The sequence below is a fragment of the Mobula birostris genome, chromosome 19, assembly GCF_030028105.1.
Source record: "Mobula birostris isolate sMobBir1 chromosome 19, sMobBir1.hap1, whole genome shotgun sequence".
In the NCBI taxonomy this organism is placed as follows: Eukaryota; Metazoa; Chordata; class Chondrichthyes; order Myliobatiformes; family Myliobatidae; genus Mobula; species Mobula birostris.
In genome coordinates, this window is record NC_092388.1 from 61,151,467 (window position 1) to 61,172,840 (window position 21,374).

General features: G+C 38.0%; 1 protein-coding gene across 1 annotated transcript in view; it reads left to right on the forward strand.

Annotated features, from left to right (window-relative positions):
* Positions 1-21,374, forward strand: part of lztfl1 (leucine zipper transcription factor-like 1) — an 88,254-nt gene that overhangs the window by 28,424 nt on the left and 38,456 nt on the right. The window contains exons 4-7 of the mRNA XM_072283073.1: positions 13,598-13,658; positions 16,278-16,349; positions 17,820-17,885; positions 18,005-18,082. Coding sequence (XP_072139174.1) covers positions 13,598-13,658; positions 16,278-16,349; positions 17,820-17,885; positions 18,005-18,082 — 277 coding nt within the window. The remainder of the gene's footprint in view (positions 1-13,597; positions 13,659-16,277; positions 16,350-17,819; positions 17,886-18,004; positions 18,083-21,374) is intronic.

Genomic DNA, 21,374 nt, shown 5'->3' on the forward strand with positions numbered 1-21,374 from the left:
TGCATTGTATTTTTCCCAGTCTTCTACACTATCCACAACTCCATCAATCTTTGTATCATCTGCAAATTTACTAATTCACCCATCTACATTTCATTCAAGTTACTTATATAAATCACAAACAGCAGACATCCTAGCACAGATCCTTATGGAATTACAGACCCAATTACTAATTACAGACCTCCAAGTCTGTAGGTAAGTCCCTTCACCCACTCCCTTCTGTCTTCTATATGCAAGCCAGTTCTGATCCAAACAGCTAATTCATCTTTTTTTTCTGGATTGGCCTCCCATGAGGGACTTGGTCAAACATCTTACTAAAATCTATGTCGACAACATCCACTGCCCTACCCTCATCGATCTCGCTCATCACCTTATTAAAACATCAATCAAATTGATAAGACATGAGCTGCCCTGCACAAAACCCTGCTGGCTCTCTCTAATTAGGCCATAGATTTCCAAATGCTCATTCATCCTATCCCTAAGAATTTTCTGCAGAAAATTCCCTACAACTGATGAGAGACTTACTGGTCTATAAGGCACCTTCTTAAATAGCAGTACTACATTAGCCACTTGCCAGTCTTCCAGGATCTCACCTGTGCCCAGACAGGACACAAAGATGCTGGTCAAGGCACCAGAAATCTCATCTCTTGTCTCCTTCAATATTTTAAATGGTTCAGTCCAGCATTTTGTGTGTGTTGCTATGGATTTCCAGCATCTGCAGACTTTCTTGTGTTTATCTCTAATTCTGTCAGGTTTGTTTATGGAGATAATGCTAACTTCTTCTGTGATGGTATTGGGTTCCTGTTTGCAAAACTCTAAGCTCAAAAGAAAATTTTAAGCCCTATCTGATTTTTATCTATATCTCAAATTTGCTGGTGAACGCAGCAGGCCAGGCAGCATCTCTAGGAAGAGGTACAGTCAACGTTTCAGGCCGAGACCCTTCGTCAGGACTAACTGAAGGAAGAGCTAGTAAGAGATTTGAAAGTTGGAGGGGGAGGGGGAGATCCGAAATGATAGGAGAAGACAGGAGGGAGAGGGATGGAGCCAAGAACTGGACAGGTGATTGGCAAAAGGGATACGAGAGGATCATGGGACAGGAGGTCCGGGAAGAAAGACGGGGGGGGGGGAACCCAGAGGATGGGCATGGGCAAGGGGTATATTCAGAGGGACAGAGGGAGAAAAAGGAGAGTGAGAGAAAGAATGTGTGTATAAAAATAAATAACAGATGGGGTACGAGGGGGAGGTGGGGCATTAGTGGAAGTTAAAGAAGTCGATGTTCATGCCATCAGGTTGGAGGCTACCCAGACGGAATATAAGGTGTTGTTCCTCCAACCTGAGTGTGGCTTCATCTTTACAGTAGAGGAGGCCGTGGATAGACATGTCAGAATGGGAATGGGATGTGGAATTAAAATGTGTGGCCACTGGGAGATCCTGCTTTCTCTGGCGGACAGAGCGTAGGTGTTCAGCAAAGCGGTCTCCCAGTCTGTGTCGGGTCTCGCCAATATATGAAAGGCCACATCGGGAGCACCAGACGCAGTATATCACCCCAGCTGACTCACAGGTGAAGTGTCGCCTCACCTGGAAGGACTGTTTGGGGCCCTGAATGGTGGTAAGGGAAGAAGTGTAAGGGCATGTGTAGCACTTGTTCTGCTTACACAGATAAGTGCCAGGAGGGAGATCAGTGGGGAGGGATGGGGGGGGGGAACGAATGGACAAGGGAGTCGCGTAGGGAGCGATCCCTGCGGAAGGCAGAGAGAGGGGGAGGGAAAGATGTGCTTAGTGGTGGGATCCCGTTGTAGGTGGCGGAAGTTACGGAGAATAATATAATAATAACATCCCATTCCCATTCTGACATGTCTATCCACGGCCTCCTCTACTGTAAAGATGAAGCCACACTCAGGTTGGAAGAACAACACCTTATATTCCGTCTGGGTAGCCTCCAACCTGATGGCATGAACATCGACTTCTCTAACTTCCGCTAATGCCCCACCTCCCCCTCGTACCCCATCTGTTATTTATTTTTATACACACATTCTTTCTCTCACTCTCCTTTTTCTCCCTCTGTCCCTCTGAATATACCCCTTGCCCATCTCTGGGTCCCCCCCCCCCCTTGTCTTTCTTCCCGGACCTCCTGTCCCATGATCCTCTCATATCCCTTTTGCCAATCACCTGTCCAGCTCTTGGCTCCATCCCTCCCCCTCCTGTCTTCTCCTATCATTTTGGATCTCCTTCTCCCCCTCCAACTTTCAAATCTCTTACTCACTCTTCCTTCAGTTAGTCCTGACGAAGGGTCTCGGCCTGAAACGTCCACTGTACCTCTTCCTAGAGATGCTGCCTGGCCTGCTGCGTTCATCAGCAAATTTGATGTGTGTTGCTTGAATTTCCAGCATCTGCAGAATTCCTGTTGTTTATCTATATCTATCTATCTGCGGGTACCCTCACTATAAGGTTATTGTATTCTCCTACTCCAGGACTAGCTTACTTCCCTGTCTAGCCTTTGTATCATCATCAGGTGCATACATCAGGATGCTTTTTATCGACTACAGTTCAGCATTCAGTATTATCATCTCCTCAAAACTAATCAATAAGCTTCAAGATCTTGGCCTCAATACCTCCTTGTGCAATTGAATCCTGGATTTCCTCAGTTGCAGACCCCAGTCAGTTCAGACCGGCAATAATATCTCTTCCAAAATCTATATCAGCACAGGTGGACCACAAGGCTGTGTTCTTAGCCCCTTGCTTTGCTCACTTTACACCTAGGACTGTTTAGCTAAGCACAATTCCAAAGCACAATTTAAGTTTGCTGATTACACCACTGTCATATGGCAAATCAAAGGTGGTGACAAATCAGCATATAGGAAGGAAGATTAAAAAAACTGGCTGAGTGGTGCCACAGCAACAACCTCTTACTCAATGTCAGCAAAACCAAGGAGCTGATTATTGACATGTTCTGGATATTTATTGCTCATTTATTAGTATTCGTTTTTTTTGTACTTGCGTAGTCTCTTGTCTTTTGCACACTGGTTGTCAGTCCTGTTGGTATGGTCTTCCATTGATTCTATTATGGTTATTGGATTTATTGAGTATTCCCACAAGAAAATGAATCTCAGGGGTGTGTATGGTGTCATAAATGCACCTTGATAGTTTTACTTTGAACTCCACAGCAAGGTTCAGCTGACTGGTCCTCTTAGCACAGTCGTCCCCAACCACTGGGCCACAAAGCATGTGCGACTGGGCCTTGAGAAAACAATATGATTTGGCAAAATGAAACTATATGAGTCAGCTGCACTTTTCCTCATTCCCTGTATGTAGAGCAATGAACTTCATCTCCATTTGCAGCCACTGGCTTCTGCAGCTCACTCAGAGTGACTGGTGTCACAGTAGTCTCTTACAAGTGCCATTCTTCACCAGCGACTAAATTTAGAGGGGTGGTCTGACCTAGGCAGTGTGGCTGTGGTTTCATATTTTTTCCACTTTTTCATGTTGAACTGCTCTGAGCTTTGAGGTATGATCAGTGCCTTTGTGATTGTCTTGTACCCTTCCCCAGATTTGTGCTTCTCTATTATTATTTCCCTGACCTAACTTCCTTGTCTTAATTTTGGTTTGGTCTGTTGAAAATCTACCATATTGTTAAAACTTAAGAGAGAGTGCATATTTATTCATTGAAAACAGATGATCCTCCAATTTTCTACATCAACAGATTGGATGAGTTGGTAAGGTTATATACAGTATTGTATCTGAGACAAGTTAGTGTAGTAATTACAAATGGGATGAAAAGTTTCTCAGCCTCACAATTCTAGTTTTTAATTTTTAGTAAATGGTTGACAGTTTTTAGAATTTTTCTTTTGATTTGATGTGATGCACAGTGTTTTATAGATTAGCCTAAAAATCCTACTGCAATACATTTTAAATTAGAAAATGAGTCAGTAAAATGTGAAAATAGTTGTGGGGTTGAATATTTTTTTCAAGGCACTGTTTATCTCTGCATACTAATTAACATGTTGCTCCAGCAATAAACTAGATCATCACCCATGTTGTCCTTTTCTCACAATTGAAATTGTTCCCATTCTCTTAGCATGACTTCCTCGATAGTTTAATGTTATTTATCCTAATATGGTGCATAATAACTGGACCATCTACAACTTCTTCCAATTTCTCTTAGTTTGTTTGAATTATCTTTCCACTACACTATCTAAGCACTAGTTTTTGGTTATAACTGGAGAGGTTACGAAATATTCATGTTCCCTTGTCTTGTTTTGCGTAATAACCTTTCCATCTTTCCACCTCTTTCCCCTCCCAAATACTCCCACCCTATTTTTTAGATTGCTTTATGGTTCACTGTGACATGTCTCAGTATTCTCCTTCATCCACAAGATGCAAGAATAATTTACATGCCAGATAGAACGAGTGACTGTAGTGCTACCATCTGTTAACTTCTGGTGTCACTTTGTCCTCTTTGCGCTTTCCATTCTTTCATTTCTTGGCGTTGATTGCATGGCGTTTTCAAATCACAGAGAAGTAGGCTCTACCCAAGATTGCATGGCGTTTTCAAATCACAGAGAAGTAGGCTCTACCCAAGACACAAGTTGGAAAATCACAAGTGGAGAACAGCTCTAAGTTGACTTGTCCAAGCCTTCTCTCCAAATTTCTCATTTCCCTGTATTCTTTTTGTACTTACCTTTCCAGCCCTTCTTCCTTGTCACGTCTTCTGTGAAATGTTATTCTTCAAGTACAGTGGTGGAGATGGGGAAAAAACATAGTACAAAAATGTTATTAACATTTAATCTTTTTTTGAGAAAATTAATTGACAAAGAAGGATTGCTAAATCAACCAGGTAGGAAACTGGTAGTTGTTCTTATCCAGAGATCAATTGAAGTAAGCTTTGAGATAAGTTTGCAAGTTATGAAGTTAAAAAGAGAATGCTTGTCTTCAAGTTATGGAAATAATATACGGGTGTCCCCCGCTTTATGAAAGTTCGCTAACTGAAAGAAATACAAAGAGGATTTTCACCTTTATATAAAAAAAAGGCACCTGCTTTAAAATTGTGTTTACCCTGAGAAAGACTACCATGACCGTGAAGCCTTGTGCGGGCAGGTGTGTGCGCATGCGTGTATGCGCTGATTTTTTTTTCTACAAATTGGTTTTGGCTGAATCTTCCTGATTCTGATAAGTGAAACTATATTGTACATACGATATTTCTACTTTATATAGGCTGTGTATTTATCATATTATTCCTGCTTTTACTGTTAGTGTTATTTTAGGTTTTATGTGCTATTTGGTATGATTTGGTAGTTTTTTTTTGGGTCTGGGAACGCTCAAAAATTTTTCCCATATAAATTAATGGTAATTGCTTCTTCGCTTTACCCCATTTTGGCTTACAAAAGGTTTCATAGGAACGCTCTACTCTCGGATAGCCGGGGAAACCTGTAACACAAGTATGATTGTTAGGAAAAAAACATAAGTCATAGAAGTGAGGAATTAAGTACAAAGGTTTTTGCAGAACAAACTCTTTATGTACAAACCCCATTTCCAGAAAAGTTGGGATATTTTCCAAAATGCAATTAAAACAAAAATCTGTGATATGTTAATTCACATGAACCTTTATTTAACTGACAAAAGTACAAAGAAAAGATTTTCAATAGTTTTACTGACCAACTTAATTGTATTCTGTAAACATTCACAAACTTAGAATTTGATGGCTGCAACACACTCAACAGAAGTTGGGACAGAGGCATGTTTACCATTGTGTTACATCACCTTTCCTTTTAATAACACTTTTTAATCGTTTTGGAACTGAGGATACTAATTGTAGTACGTTTGCAATTGGAAATTTTGTCCATTATTGCTTGATATAAGACTTCAGCTGCTCAACAGTCCGTGGTCTCCGTTGTCTGATTCTCCTCTTCATGATGTGCCATACATTTTCAATAGGAGATAGATCTGGACTGGCAGCAGGCCAGTCAAACACACGCACTCTGTGTCTACAAAGCCACGCTGTTGTAGCCGGTGCAGAATGTGGTCTGGCATTGTCCTGCTGAAATAAGCATGGACGTCCCGGGAAGAGACGTCGCCTTGATGGCAACAGATGTCTCTCTAAAATCCCAATATATGCCTCAGAGTCAATGGTACCTTCACATACATGCAACTCACCCATGCCATGGGCACTGATGCACCCCCATACCATCACAGATGCTGGCTTTTGCACCTTTCGCTGATAACAATCTGGGTGGTCGTTTTCATCTTTGGCACAGAGAATTCGACGCCCGTTTATTCCGAAAACTAGCTGAGATGTGGAATCATCTGACCACAGCACATGGTTCCACAGTCTTTCTGTCCATCTGAGATGAGCTCGGGCCCAGAGAACTCGCCGGCGTTTCTGCATAGAGTTGATGTATGGCTTCCTTCTTGCGTAATATAGTTTCAAGTTGCATTTCTGGATGCAGCGACGGACTGTGTTGAGTGACAATGGTTTTCCAAAGTACTCCCGAGCCCCGGTGGCTATAATTGTCACAGTAGCATGACGGTTTCTTAGGCAGTGCCGCCTGAGGGCTCGAAGATCACGCGCATTCAACAGTGGTTTCTGACCTGGCCCTTTACGCACTGAGATGTCTCTGAATTCTCTGAATCTTTTCACAATATTATGTACTGTAGATGTTGAAAGACCTAAGTTCTCTGCAATCTTGCGTTGAGAAATGTTCCTTTTGAACTGACTAACAATTCTCTTACGAATTTTGGCATAAAAGGGTGAGCCACGACCCATCCTTGCTTGCAAAGACTGAGCCTTTGATGGATGCTACTTTTATACCCAGTCATGATACCTCACCTGCTACCAATTAGCCTGCTTAATGTGGAGTCTTCCAAACTGGTGTTACTTGAATATTCTGTGCACTTTTCAATCTTATTTTAATTCTGTCCCAACTTTTGTTGAGTGTGTTGCAGCCATCAAATTCTAAATTTGTGTATGTTTACAAATTACAATTAAGTTGGTCAGTAAAACTATTGAACATCTTTTCTTTGTACTTTTGTCAGTTAAATAAAGGTTCACGTGAATTAACATATCACAGGGGACTTCCGGTAGAGCTCATGGAGTGAAGTCGTGTTCTTGACTTGCTCCATTACCTCTGAGTTTTTCTTCTTATGATCAGCTATATTTTAACTAACCATTAAGGCATCGACTTTTACAATACTTTGAAACAAATTGGGCTCTTTGATAATCGGATGCTTTTAAGGTCTGCTATGTCTAAGAATGGAAAAAATGGGAAGGACAGCAAACCTTCGGTTAGACCGAAAGGTACCGATTCTCCTCCAACTTAACCACCGGTGACTTTGAAAGCTATATCGGATCTAATTCAAAGGGAAATTTCAATCTCTATTACGGAGTTGATTCGTGCGGAAATTTCAATTAATTTCCAGAAAATTGCCGGTTCAATCGATAAAATACAAACATCTATTACGGAACATCAGTCGGCTATACCTAATCTTCAAAAATCCATGCAACAAAATGAACTCAAGATGGGGAAAATTGAAGAAACAATTAATATAATGAAGAAGAAACTTGACTTTCTGACCTTTAAAAACTCTGACTTAGAATCCAGAATGCGACGGCAGAATCTTCAAATGATTGGGGTGCGTGAAGCTGCTGAATCTGACAACTCAATGAAGTTTTTTTCTCAACTTTTAAAAGATGCATTTCCTATTGTATTTCCTGACCAACCACTGTTATTGGATCGTGTTCACAGAGTTCCATCATATTCGTCTAAGTCAGATAAACCTCGACATGTCATCTTACGTTTTCATTACTTTCAAGACAAGGAGAAACTGTTTCGATTCATTTGATCTAAAGGTTTCATTGATTTTTTGGATCTTCATTTCCGGTTTGTGGAGGATTTCAGTAAACCAATTCGGGATCAGCGGGTTCGTTACAGATCTGTGATGTCTGAACTCTACAAGATGGATTTAAAACCAGCGCTGCTTTACCCAGCACGTCTAAGAATTCGTACGTTGGATGGAGCCCTCCGTTTTATTGAATCTCCATCGGATGCCCAGAGTTATCTGGATCAATTTTCACCTTCAACATCTTAATCGTAATTTTTAACTATCTCCATTTGATCGGAGGTTGTGAATCTGTCGGCCTTAATTTTTTTTGCCTTATATGGGCAGAAAAGTTTATTTTTGATTAATTAATATGGTTGCTAAACTTTCTTTCTATCTGCGTCATTCCTTTCTTTTTCCCAGGGGATTCTGGGTGGTTATTTTCTCAGCGTCATTCTACGTATTTCCTTTGAGGCCTTAAATTTTGTAGTTTTTAAATCTACTTTGTTTTGTAGGTTTTCATAACTAGTTTATGTTAATAATTTCATTTCTTTTTTTGTTTATTCATAGGGTCTGGGGTTTGTTGTGGTTTTTTTATATTTTCTGGCTTTTTCTCTGTTATATTAAGTGTTTGTTTTAATTGATTTTTTTTATTTTACTGTTTTATAACTAGCTGATCTTTTTTATATTTACACTTTTTTTTAGGGACCGTCTATCGGAAGTCATGGGGGTAGTTTTAGTGCTTGCTTCTTTCTGGCTGGTCTGTTTTAGATTTAGCCTTGGGGTCATGGGGTGGGGGGTGGTGGGAGGGTCTTCACGTTTTAGTTTTTTTCTTCTTGGGCTATGTACACTATTGAAGTATTGGTTGCATTCTCCTTCCGGGTATCTCTTATTTGTTCTGTTCCCTTTCCGGGTTCGTGGATCGAGCCTATCGTCAACCCTCCTTTTTGCGGGTTGACTTTAGGGTTTATGGAGTCTATTATTAATTTTGTCTCCTGGAATACTAATGGTCTTAACCATCCTATTAAAAGGAAAAAAGTTTTTAAAGTGTTCCGGAAACTTAAAGCACAAATTCTATTTTTACAAGAGACCCATGTGTGGAGGGGGGACAGACTACGTTTTTTTAAATTCTGGAAGGAATAACAGTTTCATTCGAACTCTAATGCTAAGATTCGAGGTGTCTCTATTTTTATAGACTCCTCAGTTACTTTTATACAACATGATATTATCTCTGATCCGAACGGTAGATTTCTACTGGTTAGTGGTCTACTATTTAATAAAAAGGTAGTTTTGGTTAATGTTTATGCTCCCAATATGGACTGTCTGGAATTTTATAAATCATTATTCAATCAGTTCCCAAATTTGAATGAGTTTTCATTGATCTGGGGTGGAGATCTTAATACCTGTTTATCTCCAGCTTTGGACCGTTCGGCTCCTGTACGGACCTTACCTAATAAATCTGCAACTTTGATTAATTCATTCCTCTCTGATTCTGGGTCGATGGACATTTGACGTTTTTTGCATCCTCAGGAAAAAGATTTTTCTTTTTTTTCCACATGTTCACCATTCCTATTCAAGAATTGATTATTTCTTTATTGACTCTCGTTTTATTTCTTCAGTGATTAAATGTGATTATGACTCTATAACCATTTTGAATCATGCTCCACTTAAGCTTTCTATTAAAATTCAGGCCAATACACAAAATAATAGACAATGGCGTTTTAATTCGCTGTTGCTTCAGGACTCGGACTTTGTTAACTTTATGAATGAACAGATTGATCTTTTTTTTACAATTAACTATACAGAGGATATTTCTGTGAACATTCTTTGGGATACTTTTAAAGCTTATATTCGTGGTCAGATTATCTCGTATTCTGCTGCTCTGAGGAAGAAGCTGAAGCAGGAGGAGTTGGTAATTGTGGACAAGATTAAGGAAATTGATAAGAAATATGTTACAGCTCCCTGTGAGGAGTTATATAAACAAAGAACTGAACTTCAAATGGAACACAGTTTATTACTTTCGTCCTCGATTGTAAACCAATTAAAGAAAACAAGAAGTGAATTTTATGTACACAGTGACAAAATTGGCAAACTGTTGGCTAACCAATTGAAGTCTAATTATGCTAAATCTCAAATTAATCAGATTTATAATCAAAATGATCGACTGATACTTGATCATGCGGGGATTAATCAAACCTTCTTTGATTTTTATTCTTCCTTATATCAATCAGAGTCTCCTCGAGACTCTAAATATATGAATGATTTTTTAGATAACCTAGACTTCCCTAAGATTTCACAGGATATGTCTTCTATGCTAGATACTCCCATTACCACTGATGAGATTAAGAATGTTATTTCCTCTATGAACCTGGGGAAAGCTCCTGGCCCTGATGGATTTACCGCAGAATTTTATAAATGTTTTGCACCTTCATTAATTCCTTGGTTCTGTAGGGTTTTCGAGGCTTCATTAAAACTTGGTAAACTTCCTGAATCTTTCAATAGAGTGTCAATCTCTCTAATATTAAAGAGGGATAAAGATCCTGCTCAATGTGCATCTTATAGACCAATATCTTTATTAAATGTTGATTCTAAAATTTTTTCTAAGTTATTAGCAAACAGATTAGAAAAAGTACTTCCTTTTATTATTTCGGAAGACCAAACGGGTTTTATTAAAGGTCATTACTCTTTTTATAACATTCGCACACTGTTAAATATTGTTTATACCCCCTCACAAAATGTTCCTGAGTGTGTTATCTCTTTAGATACTGAGAAAGCTTTTGATAGAGTAGAATGGCCTTACTTATTTAAGGTGCTTGAAATGTTTAATTTTAGCACGAAATTTATATCCTGGATCAAACTGTTATATCATTCTCCTGTGGCCTCGGTCCGTACTAACTCTTTAAGCTCAACTTTTTTCCCTCTTTTTCGAGGTACTCGACAAGGTTGTCCTCTTAGTCCTTTATTATTTGATATTGCATTAGAACCTCTTGCAATTGCCATTCGAGAATCTCCAAATATTACTGGGATAACTTGGGGCTTAAAGTCCCATAAAATATCACTCTATGCTGATGACTTACTTTTATATATTTCTAATCCTCAAAAATCCATCCCTGCTGTTTTAGAGTTATTAGCACAATTTAGTCTTTTTTCAGGTTATAAATTAAATCTTAGTAAGAGTGAACTTTTCCTGATTAATAAACAACTTCCCTTATATCATAACTTTCTGTTTAAATTGATTAATAATTATTTTTCATATCTTGGGATTAAAATTACTTGTAAACACAAAGATTTATTTAAGATTAACTTTTTACCCTTAATTGACCATATTATTCAACTTTCATCTAAATGGTTTCCATTATATTTAACTTTGATTGGTCGTATTAATGCAGTTAAGATGTTTTTTCTGCCAAAATTTTTATATATATTTCAGGCATTACCGATTTTTGTTCCAAAATCTTTTTTTGATAAAGTTGACTCAAAAATTTCTTCATTTATTTGGCAAAATAAAAACCCGAGACTGGGTAAAATACATTTACAGAAAGCTAAGAGAGATGGAGGTTTAGCATTACCTAACTTTAGATTCTACTATTGGACAATTAATATTCGACATATGAAATTTTGGTTACTTGACCAGGATATACTATCCATTCCTAAATGGGTAGCATTGGAATTACAATCTGTTCAGGGCTATACACTTGGCTCTATTTTAGGTTCCTCTCTTCCTTTTGATTTGAAACGCCTTAAACAGGTCTCTAACCCGATAGTTAAATATACCCTACGTATTTGGTTTCAATTCAGAAAATTTTTTGATCTTAACCAATTTGGGCTAGCGATTCCTATTTTAGGTAACATATTTTTTCCTCCCTCTTTTACGGATCGTGCTTTTCAAATTTGGAAGACTAAGGGTATTTCACGGTTTTTGGATTTATTTTTAGATGGTTCCCTTATGTCTTTTGAACAATTATCTAATAAATATAATTTATCAAGAATACATTTTTTTTAGATATCTACAAGTTAGGAATTTCCTAAGTACTATACTTTCTTCCTTTCCAATGCTTCCTCCTACATACATTTTAGATACTATAATTAACCTTAATCCATGTCAGAAAGGTGCATTGGCTATGATTTATAATATTATTATGAAACTTAGGAAAGCTCCATTTGATAAGATTAGGGTAGATTGGGAACAGGAATTGGGGTCTATCAGTTCCGTGGATGACTGGGGGCAGATTTTACAATTAGTCAATACTTCCTCTATCTGTGCTAAACATTCCCTAATTCAATTTAAAGTTGTTCATAGAGCACATATGTCCAAAGATAAATTAGCTCGCTTTTATTCTCATATTAATCCTTTTTGTGATAGATGTCCGGGGCAGATAGCCTCTTTAACTCATATGTTTTGGTCTTGTCCTACTCTGGAAACTTTTTGGAGAGACATTTTTAATATTATCTCAAAGGTATTGAATATAGATATCTCTCCTCACCCTATTACTGCTATCTTTGGACTACCTAAAATTTCCAGTAATCTTTCTCCTTCAGCCCGTAGAATGATTGCATTTCTTACTTTAATGGCGAAAAGATGTATTTTACAACATTGGAAAGAGCTTAATGCTCCAACTACTTTTTTTTGGTTTTCTCAAACGATATTATGCTTGAATTTGGAGAAAATTAGAAGCAATCTTTATGATTCCTCACTTAAATTTGAACAGACCTGGAGATCTTTTATTCAATATTTTCATTTAATGTAATTTTTTTTCTTCTCTTTTTTGCTATATACCCTTCTTGTTTTTTTTTACTGTTTTTAATGGAGGTCGGGTTTGAGGACATGATTTTAAGTTCTTTAACTCTACTTGGTTCCAAGTTAGCCCATTGCTTTGCTTTGCTTTTAGTTTAGTTGCACGGTGGGTTTTTTGGGGGAAAAAAAATAAAAAGAAAAAAAAAGAATTAACATATCACAGATTTTTGTTTTAATTGCATTTTGGAAAATATCCCAACTTTTCTAGAAATGGGGTTTGTACATTAAGGAGGCTAATGAGTGAGGAACCCAGTGACTTTCAGAGTAAGCTGTATGATTCTTATAAATTGGAAGACTTACTGAAGCTTAGGAAACATAATTTGACAAGACTTGGAAGCCCTACGATAGCACATCTGGATGGATTCCTGTAAATATAGCATACTTTTGTCATTATAAAAGATTAAAAAATGATCAGCTTTATTTGTCACATGAACATAGAAACGTGCAGTGAAATGCATCATTTGCGTCAAATCAAATCAGAGAGGATTGTGTTGGGGGCAACCTACGAGTGTCACCACACTTGTGGTGCCAACACAGCATGACCACAATTTATGAACCCTAAACCCAATTGTAGTTCCATGGAATATGGGAGGAAACTGGAGCACCTGGAGGCAACTCATTCGGTCTCAGGGAGAACTTACAAGCTTCTTACAGACAACATTAGGATTCGAACCCTGATCGGTGATCATTGGTGTTGTAAAATGATTGTACTAACCACTACGCTACTGTGCTGCCCCTAGAAGATGCATGTTCTACCTTTAAAGGATTGGATTAACTGAATGCCCATTCAAGTTCAAATTTAATTGTCACATGTAGAGCTAAACGAAACGGTGTTCCTCCAGGAGCAGGGCGTAAAGCAGAGTACATACAGTCACACATAGCACATCTAGTTACAAAGAAAAATACAGTCACAACAAATAACAAAATTACAGTTGTTTAAAATATTTTAACAATTTGATGCTAATTTCTCTGTTTCTTTTATTTTAACTCCAGAGAACTCTTGGAACAAGTGGCAGAATTTGAAAAGACAGAATTTACTTCATCAGGGAAAAAGGTGGGTTTAATATAAACTTGGTAAAGTTTTGCTGAGTTACTTTACATTTGAAAATTAAGCTCTTTAATGTTTGGAATAGAAGATAGAGTTTAACATAACATTTCTGTAACCATGTAGATACACAGACACATTACAACATGACTTCAGATAATTAGGCTCATCATACATCTTGCTGGTTCTTTTAAGATTAATCCATTCAGTTCCATTCCCTTGCTCTTTTGTCATAGCTCTGAATATATTTACCTTGAAATATTTATTTGGTTCCCTTTTGAAAATTGTAATTGGTTTTTCATTAGCTACACTTTAAATTTGTACATTCTAAATTATGACTATGCACTTAAGTAAAAATAACTATTTTTCAAGTTACCCTGGAACAATTTAAATATTATGCTCTTTGATCCTTGAATCCTCTTGTAATGGGAAAGCTTTGTCTCAGTTTGTCTTATTTGTCAAGATTTTATACACGGTCATATCTGATCTTAACTTTTTCTGATCTGTAGAGAGCGGTCCTTGTAAGAGAAATCCTCGGAACTATTTTAGTAAATATCTTCTGCAGGACCATCATATCATTGCTTAAATGTCAGGATCAGCATTGGATTATTCTCTTTTTGTGCCTTATTTCTTTTTTTAAAAAAGGTTTCCTTATTAGTGGATCATATTTTTAACCACTTTCTTAATCTGCCCTGTTCCCTGCAAAGATTTATCCACAGGTACATCCAAGTCTGTCATTTCTATGCTAACTTCAGAATTATGCTATTCAGAGTAGGAATCATTTCTGCATCTTTGCTATAAGTTTCATCTGCCATATATCTGGCCATTCTAGTAATCAGTGCCCTCTTGATGTCGACTACTTACTGTTTATCACACTTTTAAACTTGGTGATATCTGTGCCTTTGGTAATTTTACCCTGCATATCGATGTCTGAGTTACAGTATTAATCCCATCAAAGGTAGCAGTAGTCCCAATGCCAACCCCTGGGGAATAGCACATCAACCTGAAAAGTAACCACTTGGAAAGAATTGCACTTTTCTGTCCCTAAGCCCATTTTAAATCCACCCTGCCACCAACCAACTTGCTATTGGGATTTTAATGTTGGACTTTATAAAACTTGATTTTCCTTTCAAAAATCCATGTTTCTGCTTAATCCTATTATTGTTATTTCATTTCCTATTATTTTCCAAGTGTTCTGTAACAACTTCCTTTCTAATAAATTCCAGAATTTTCCCCCTTTTTGATGCCAGACTAATTGCTCTATTGTCCTGTACCTTCTATTTCTGCTCCTTTTTAATAGTGGGGGCTATCTTTGAATCTATAGACACTACTCTAGAATCTATGGAATTTTGGGACCCCTACTATATCTGTAGTTATTTCTTGAAAATCCGAGAATGCAAGTTGTCAGGTCTTGGGGGTTTCATTTTTCAGTGCCATTAATTTCCTTGTTTTCTTTGAGCTCCTCATTCACTCTTGTCCTATTGTTCTCCAATACTTTCAGGAAATTATTTCAGCCTTTTCTCAAGCAGACACGGAAAATATTTGTTTAATTAATCTGCCATTTTCTCCCCCCATATGTATATTTACTTGGCTTAGTTTCTGAGACACCCACATTAGTTTAGGAAAGTATTTTATTAATCCATAAAAACTTTTGGTTTATTTTTGTGTTTCCCTTCTCTCTCCATACTGTTCTCCATTTTTTGCCTCACTATGTATTTTTCATTCTTACTGCGCTACGATGCCTTTTATCATCCAGTTTTCTGAAGTGCCAAATGTTCATTAGGAACTGTACCATATAGGTATACATTACCATTCTTGATCTCCCATAACTCTTGCATTTCATCATATTTGTGACTTATTATTAAGTTTCCCTTTAAATTACCAAGTCCAGAATTAGCTGTTGTCTTGTTGAGGAGGGAAAAAAAAAGATGTTGGAAACAGCAGGTGAGGCAGCATTTGGTATAAGAAAAGAATTAATGTTTCAGATCTTGCGAAGAATCTTTTTCCTTGTTTTCTTTCTATATTTTCTTCCTGTATTCCTCTAGGATTGTGCAGTATTGAGCCCTTTCATCTAATGTAAGCTACCCTTTCCTTTTCCCTTATTCGACACTGTTATGTTCAGATTGTGGAGATTCCTTGTAGAAACATATTTACTCTGAGCCCTTCTCTATTTCATTGTGAATTGTTTCAGTTGTTCTGACGCTGATTGTGGCCCATCTTTGCTGTATTATATAGAGTATGTGCCTCGTAAAATATGTTAACTCCTATTTGACTTTTTACTGCTAATCTATCTTGGTTCTTTTCCATTGTAATTTTAAAGTTAACTAAATTTGGTTACACTGTAAAGCGCTCTAAAATTTACACATGTTCAGTTTCATAATCACACCAAGTCCAGGACGATCCCTTTCTTATAAAAACAGAAAATGTTGGAAGTACTCAACAGGTCAGCAGTCATCTATCCTATTTTTTTTAAATCAGCTATTTTAAAATTTACCTTCATGCCTTTATATAATGGAAACCTACAGTACCTATCAAACTTTATTTAGAGGCTGACACTATGTCTGTATGTTGCTATCTATACCTTGCCATGTGATGTGTTAATCCAGTATATTCATTTGCTCCCTGCAGGCAAGCACAGAAGTCAGTAAACCAAAACTTGCACCATTAAATGAAGGAGGAGTGTCAGAACTCTTGAGCAAGGTGAGAGCTCTATGCTCTATTGCTATATTTATGCTCTATTCTTGGTTGGTGCGGCTGTAACAAATCCCAATTTCCCTCGGGATCAATAAAGTATATCTATCTATCTATCTATTGTCTGAGGAAAGTGTAACTAAAATATATATAAAGCTATAGATTAAGTACATCGTCTGATATTTTCATCCAGGGAAGAAATGCCAAAAACTGGAGGGCGTAGCTCTCATGTGAGAGTGCATAAGTTTAAAAGGTGCATGCAAGGCAGTTTTTTCCCCCCTCCAGGTATCTGTCACTCTGTGAATGTCCTGTCAGGTGGGGTTGAAGGGGTGGTGTTGGAAACAGATACAATTGTGACTTTTAAGAAGCATTTAGTCAGGCAAGTGGGTGTGCGGGGATTGAAGGGATATGGGCAATGTGCCTGAAGATGGGATCAATTAAAACCAGCATCATGTTTGGCACAGACATGATTGACTGAAGGACCTTTTTCTGTGCTGTACTATTTTCTATATATTGAAGAAATTAAGTTCTCAACATGCTGTTAAATGATGACACATACGCCTGAACAATTCAGTCAAAGTTCTCTGTCACTGATTTAGTTTTTTTATCTGGTTAAGTTGTGGATTTGTCTCTTTCTATCTTAGCTGCCTTTAATCTCTTCATTCCATCAGTCCTTTTGTTGATCCCACTGTTCTCCACTGTTAATCCTCTTATTAAGTATTTTGGCCATATATTCTGCTAACGGATTCAAAACAGAGTGTTTTTGAATGAAATATTACGGGGGGAATGACGTGAGGGACCTAGTTCGCGAGACAGCGTCCAATCCAAGTTTATCCATCTCTCATTCTCCGATTTTTCTTGACATGGTGCTCTCTTTCACCCCTGACCTCTGTTTTAAAGTGCAGCCAAGCATGTAAGTCAGAACCAGATTGGATCTAGATCTTGGCATACCTGCAGATCCAGAGCTGGAATATGAAAAGAGGGGTAGAACAAATTTACATCATTCAGGATGATAGGTCAAATGCCCTACGACAGTGATGATCAGGCGGCCAATCATACAAAAGCCATGGATCTTCATTCACTCTCTCTGCTCTGCCACACCACATTCCAACTCTCTTTGCCTCACCCTGGTACCTCTCTTCCCCATACCCCTTTGGTTATAAAGTGGGGCGATCAGCTATTTAATGCAATTGATCCTTGGCTCAGGAAGTTGCAGAATGTCCCTGGGCTCAAAAATGAATCTAGAGTGGTGCTAGATTTCAGGTGCAGGCACATTCTGACATCCACACTGTGATCCACAGATGAGAATCTGAAGTCCACAGAATCATTAGCTAGCAATCTTTGCAATGGAGGCCTATTATTTTGGGAACGAAAAAAGAAACAGTGCCTTAATTTTCTTAAAACATTTTTGCTTTCATCTGTGATACAGACAGGATAAGTTCTTATGAGAATGTATGAGTTTTACCTTTATTTGTACAGGAAATTACACGACTCCAAGAGGAGAATGATAAGCTGAAATCAAGACTAAAAACTGTAGAAGCACAGGTAATGTGATTATCACCATGATCATTGACGATCAAGAAATGAAAAAGTATAAGAACAATATTCTAATTTCACGTATGTTTCTTGAAATATATGACTATTTTTAATCACTGCAATTTTAGGCTACGAATGCACTGGATGAAAAGTTCAAATTAGAGTGCGTTCTTAAGGATTTAGAAAAATCCCAAGGGGATCAAGAGGTAAGGCAAATTTAAAATTAGATGTTACTAGTACTCTGCTCAATAAGGATACAGAAGTACTTAATAGTATTCTATTTGATATTTGTTTGAAAATTGCATTGGAGGGTTTATTGAATGGATGTGTTTGATATTTGCTTAAGTGTGGTAAGATATAATTATGATCTGTGGAGATGGAAGGGGTGATTTACAGCTACAAAAAGCAAGGGTTTGATTTTTAAGGGTACATCCTTTCAAGGAATAGAAGGAGACGGATCAACTCTTGAACTAGTTCTGCAATTTAATTGTTTCATATCTCAGTTCAATTTACCTGCTTTTGTCCGTTATTATAAATATAATGATAAGTCTAACAAGTGTGGCTTTGAAAATTTTGATTGACCTATCATCCATAGCATTTTGGGAGAAAACTCCCCTTAGATTACTTTCTAGTTCACTCCTTAAAAAAAAAAAAAAAACCTGGCTTTGATTTTGGCCTTTGTTACAAAGTAGTTGGGGAATAAAAGTGGGGAACTTTTCCTGCACCTGCATGGGGTGTTGGCGAAACCACACATGCAGTGCCATGTACTATTTTGATTTTCTTATTTATGGAAGTGTATATTTGCATTACAGCCATTTTGGAGAAGGTTCACTGGATTCATTTCTAGGGTTCTTTTGTGAGGAAAGGTTGAGCAAGTTTGTCTGATTCTCATCAGTGCTTAGAACAAAAGAGGTGACCTTATTGAAATATTATTTTCTAAGTTGTTTGGACAGGGTGGACATTGAAAGGATGTTTTCCCTTCAAGTTAAGAAACATCTACTTAAGATGTGGACAAGGAGAAATTTCTTCTCAGAGTTATGAGTCCATGTCAAAACATGCTGAAAGTGATGGATGCACAAAGGGATCCTGATACTTACATCTACAGATTCCTGTAAGCAGCAGGGTAGAGACATTAGGTGATTAGGAAAGTATATAGGATGCTACCCTCTTGATGGCCAGGAAAATACAAAAGCAGGGTTCCCCACAATTGTATCCCAGTAATAAGGGATGGTAGTGGACAGCAATGCCAACGTTCATTTCAAGTATGCATTTGAAAAAATAGGTATAGTTAGGAGAACTATAAATGTACATGTTATTTAGATTTTTAAAAATGTTAGTTAAGTCAAAAATAATATTAAACATCAGTAAGACAATGAGTAAAATTTCTAGAACCCAACCATATGTGTGTTTGTGTATAGATTATCCAATTGTAGATTGTTATTACTTAATGCAATCTTTGACACCTCAGACATCTTTTTTGAAGATGATCTTTTTTGACATTGCATATTTTTTGAAGCTTTCACTTTTTCCCTATTAAAGCTAAAGACCTAGACATTGATTCAACCACTGACTAAAGACCGATAGGGCCTACTTGTTATGAGCAAATCTGTAGTGTGAGGTTTATTTTGCATTAAGGAGGTTAAAATCTTCACCCTGGAAATATATTACCCGCCGAGCAGAAATGGGATTTCTATGAAGCAGACAACAATGTCACATCAGGATGCAGTGTTATACAATCCCTGGATTTTCTGTTTTGCTGAGAAACCTCACAGATGCTAGGGTCAGAGATGTCTCCGATTGAGTCCACAGTATTTTTCTGCTGAGTCCCACTGACCTGCACCTGGACCATATCCCTCCATGCACCTTTCATCCTTGTACCTGTCCAAGTTTTTCTTAAATGTTAAAAGTGAGCCCGCATTTACCACTTCATCTGGCAGCTCATTCCACATTCCCACCACTCTCTGTGTGAAGAAGCCCCCCGCCCAATGTTCCCTTTAAACTTTTCCCTCTTCACCCTTAACCCATGTCCTCTGGTTTTTTTCTCCCCTAGCCTTAGTGGAAAAAGCCTGCTTGCCTTCACTCTATCTATACCCATCATAATTTTATATACCTCCATCAAATCTCCCCTGATTCTTCTACACTCCAAGGAATAAAGTCCTAACCTATTCTCTGTAACTGAGTTTCTCAGGTCCCAGCAACAACCTTGTAAACTTTCTCTGCACTCTTTCAACCTTATTAATATCCTTCCTGTAATTTGGTGACCAAAACTGCACACAATACTCCAAATTCAGCCTCACCAATGCTTTATACAACCTCACCATAACATTCCAACTTATACTCAATACTTGGATTTATACAGGCCAATGTACCAAAAGCTCTCTTTATGACCCTATCTACCTGTGACTTCGCTTTTGGGGAATTTATATCTGTATTCCCAGATCCCTCTGTTCTGCTGCACTGCTCAGTACCCTACCATATACCTTGTAAGTTCTACCTTGGTTTGTCCTTCCAAAGTACAATACCTCATACTTGTCTGTATTAAACTCCATCTGCCATTTTTCAGCCCATTTTTCCAGCTGGTCCAAATCCCTCTGCAAGCTTTCAAAACCTTCCTCACTGTCCACTACACCTCCAATCTTTGTATCATCAGCAAATTTGCTGATCCACTTTACCACATTATCATCCAGATCATTGATATAGATGACAAATAATAATGGACCCAGCACTGATCCCTGTGGCACACCACTAGTCACAGGCCTCCACTAGCAATCCTCTACTACCATTCTCTGGCTTCTTCCATTGAGCCAATGTCCAATCCAATTTACTACTTCTCCATGTATGCCTAGCGACTGACTCATCCTAATCTCCCACTCGGAACCTTGTTAAAGCCTTTACTGAAGTCGATGTAGACAACATGCACTGCCTTCCCTTCATCCACTTTCCTGGTAACCTCCTCGAAAAACTCTAATAGATTGGTTAAACATGACCTACCACGTACAAAGCCATGTTGACTCTCCCTAATAAGTCCCTGTCTACCAAGTACTTGATAGATCCTATCTCTTAGTACTCCTTCCAATAAATTACCTACTACTGATGTCAAACTTACCGGCCTATAATTTCCCGGATTACTTTTAGAGCCTTTTTTAAACAATGAAAAAACATGAGCTATCCTCCAATACTCCGGCACCTCACATGTAGATATTGACATTTTAAATATATCTGCCAGGGCCCCTGCAATTTCAACACTAGTCTCCTTAAAGGTCCGAGGGAATACCCTGTCAGGTCCTGGGGATTTATCTACTCTGATTTAACCAGATAACCATATAACAATTACAGCACAGAAACAGGCCATCTCGGCCCTTCTACTCCATGCCGAACGCTTACTCTTACCTAGTCCCATCTACCTGCACTCAGCCCATAACCCTCCAGCCCTTTCCTGTCGATATACCTATCCAATTTTTTTTAAATGACAAAATCGAACCTGCCTCTACCACTTCT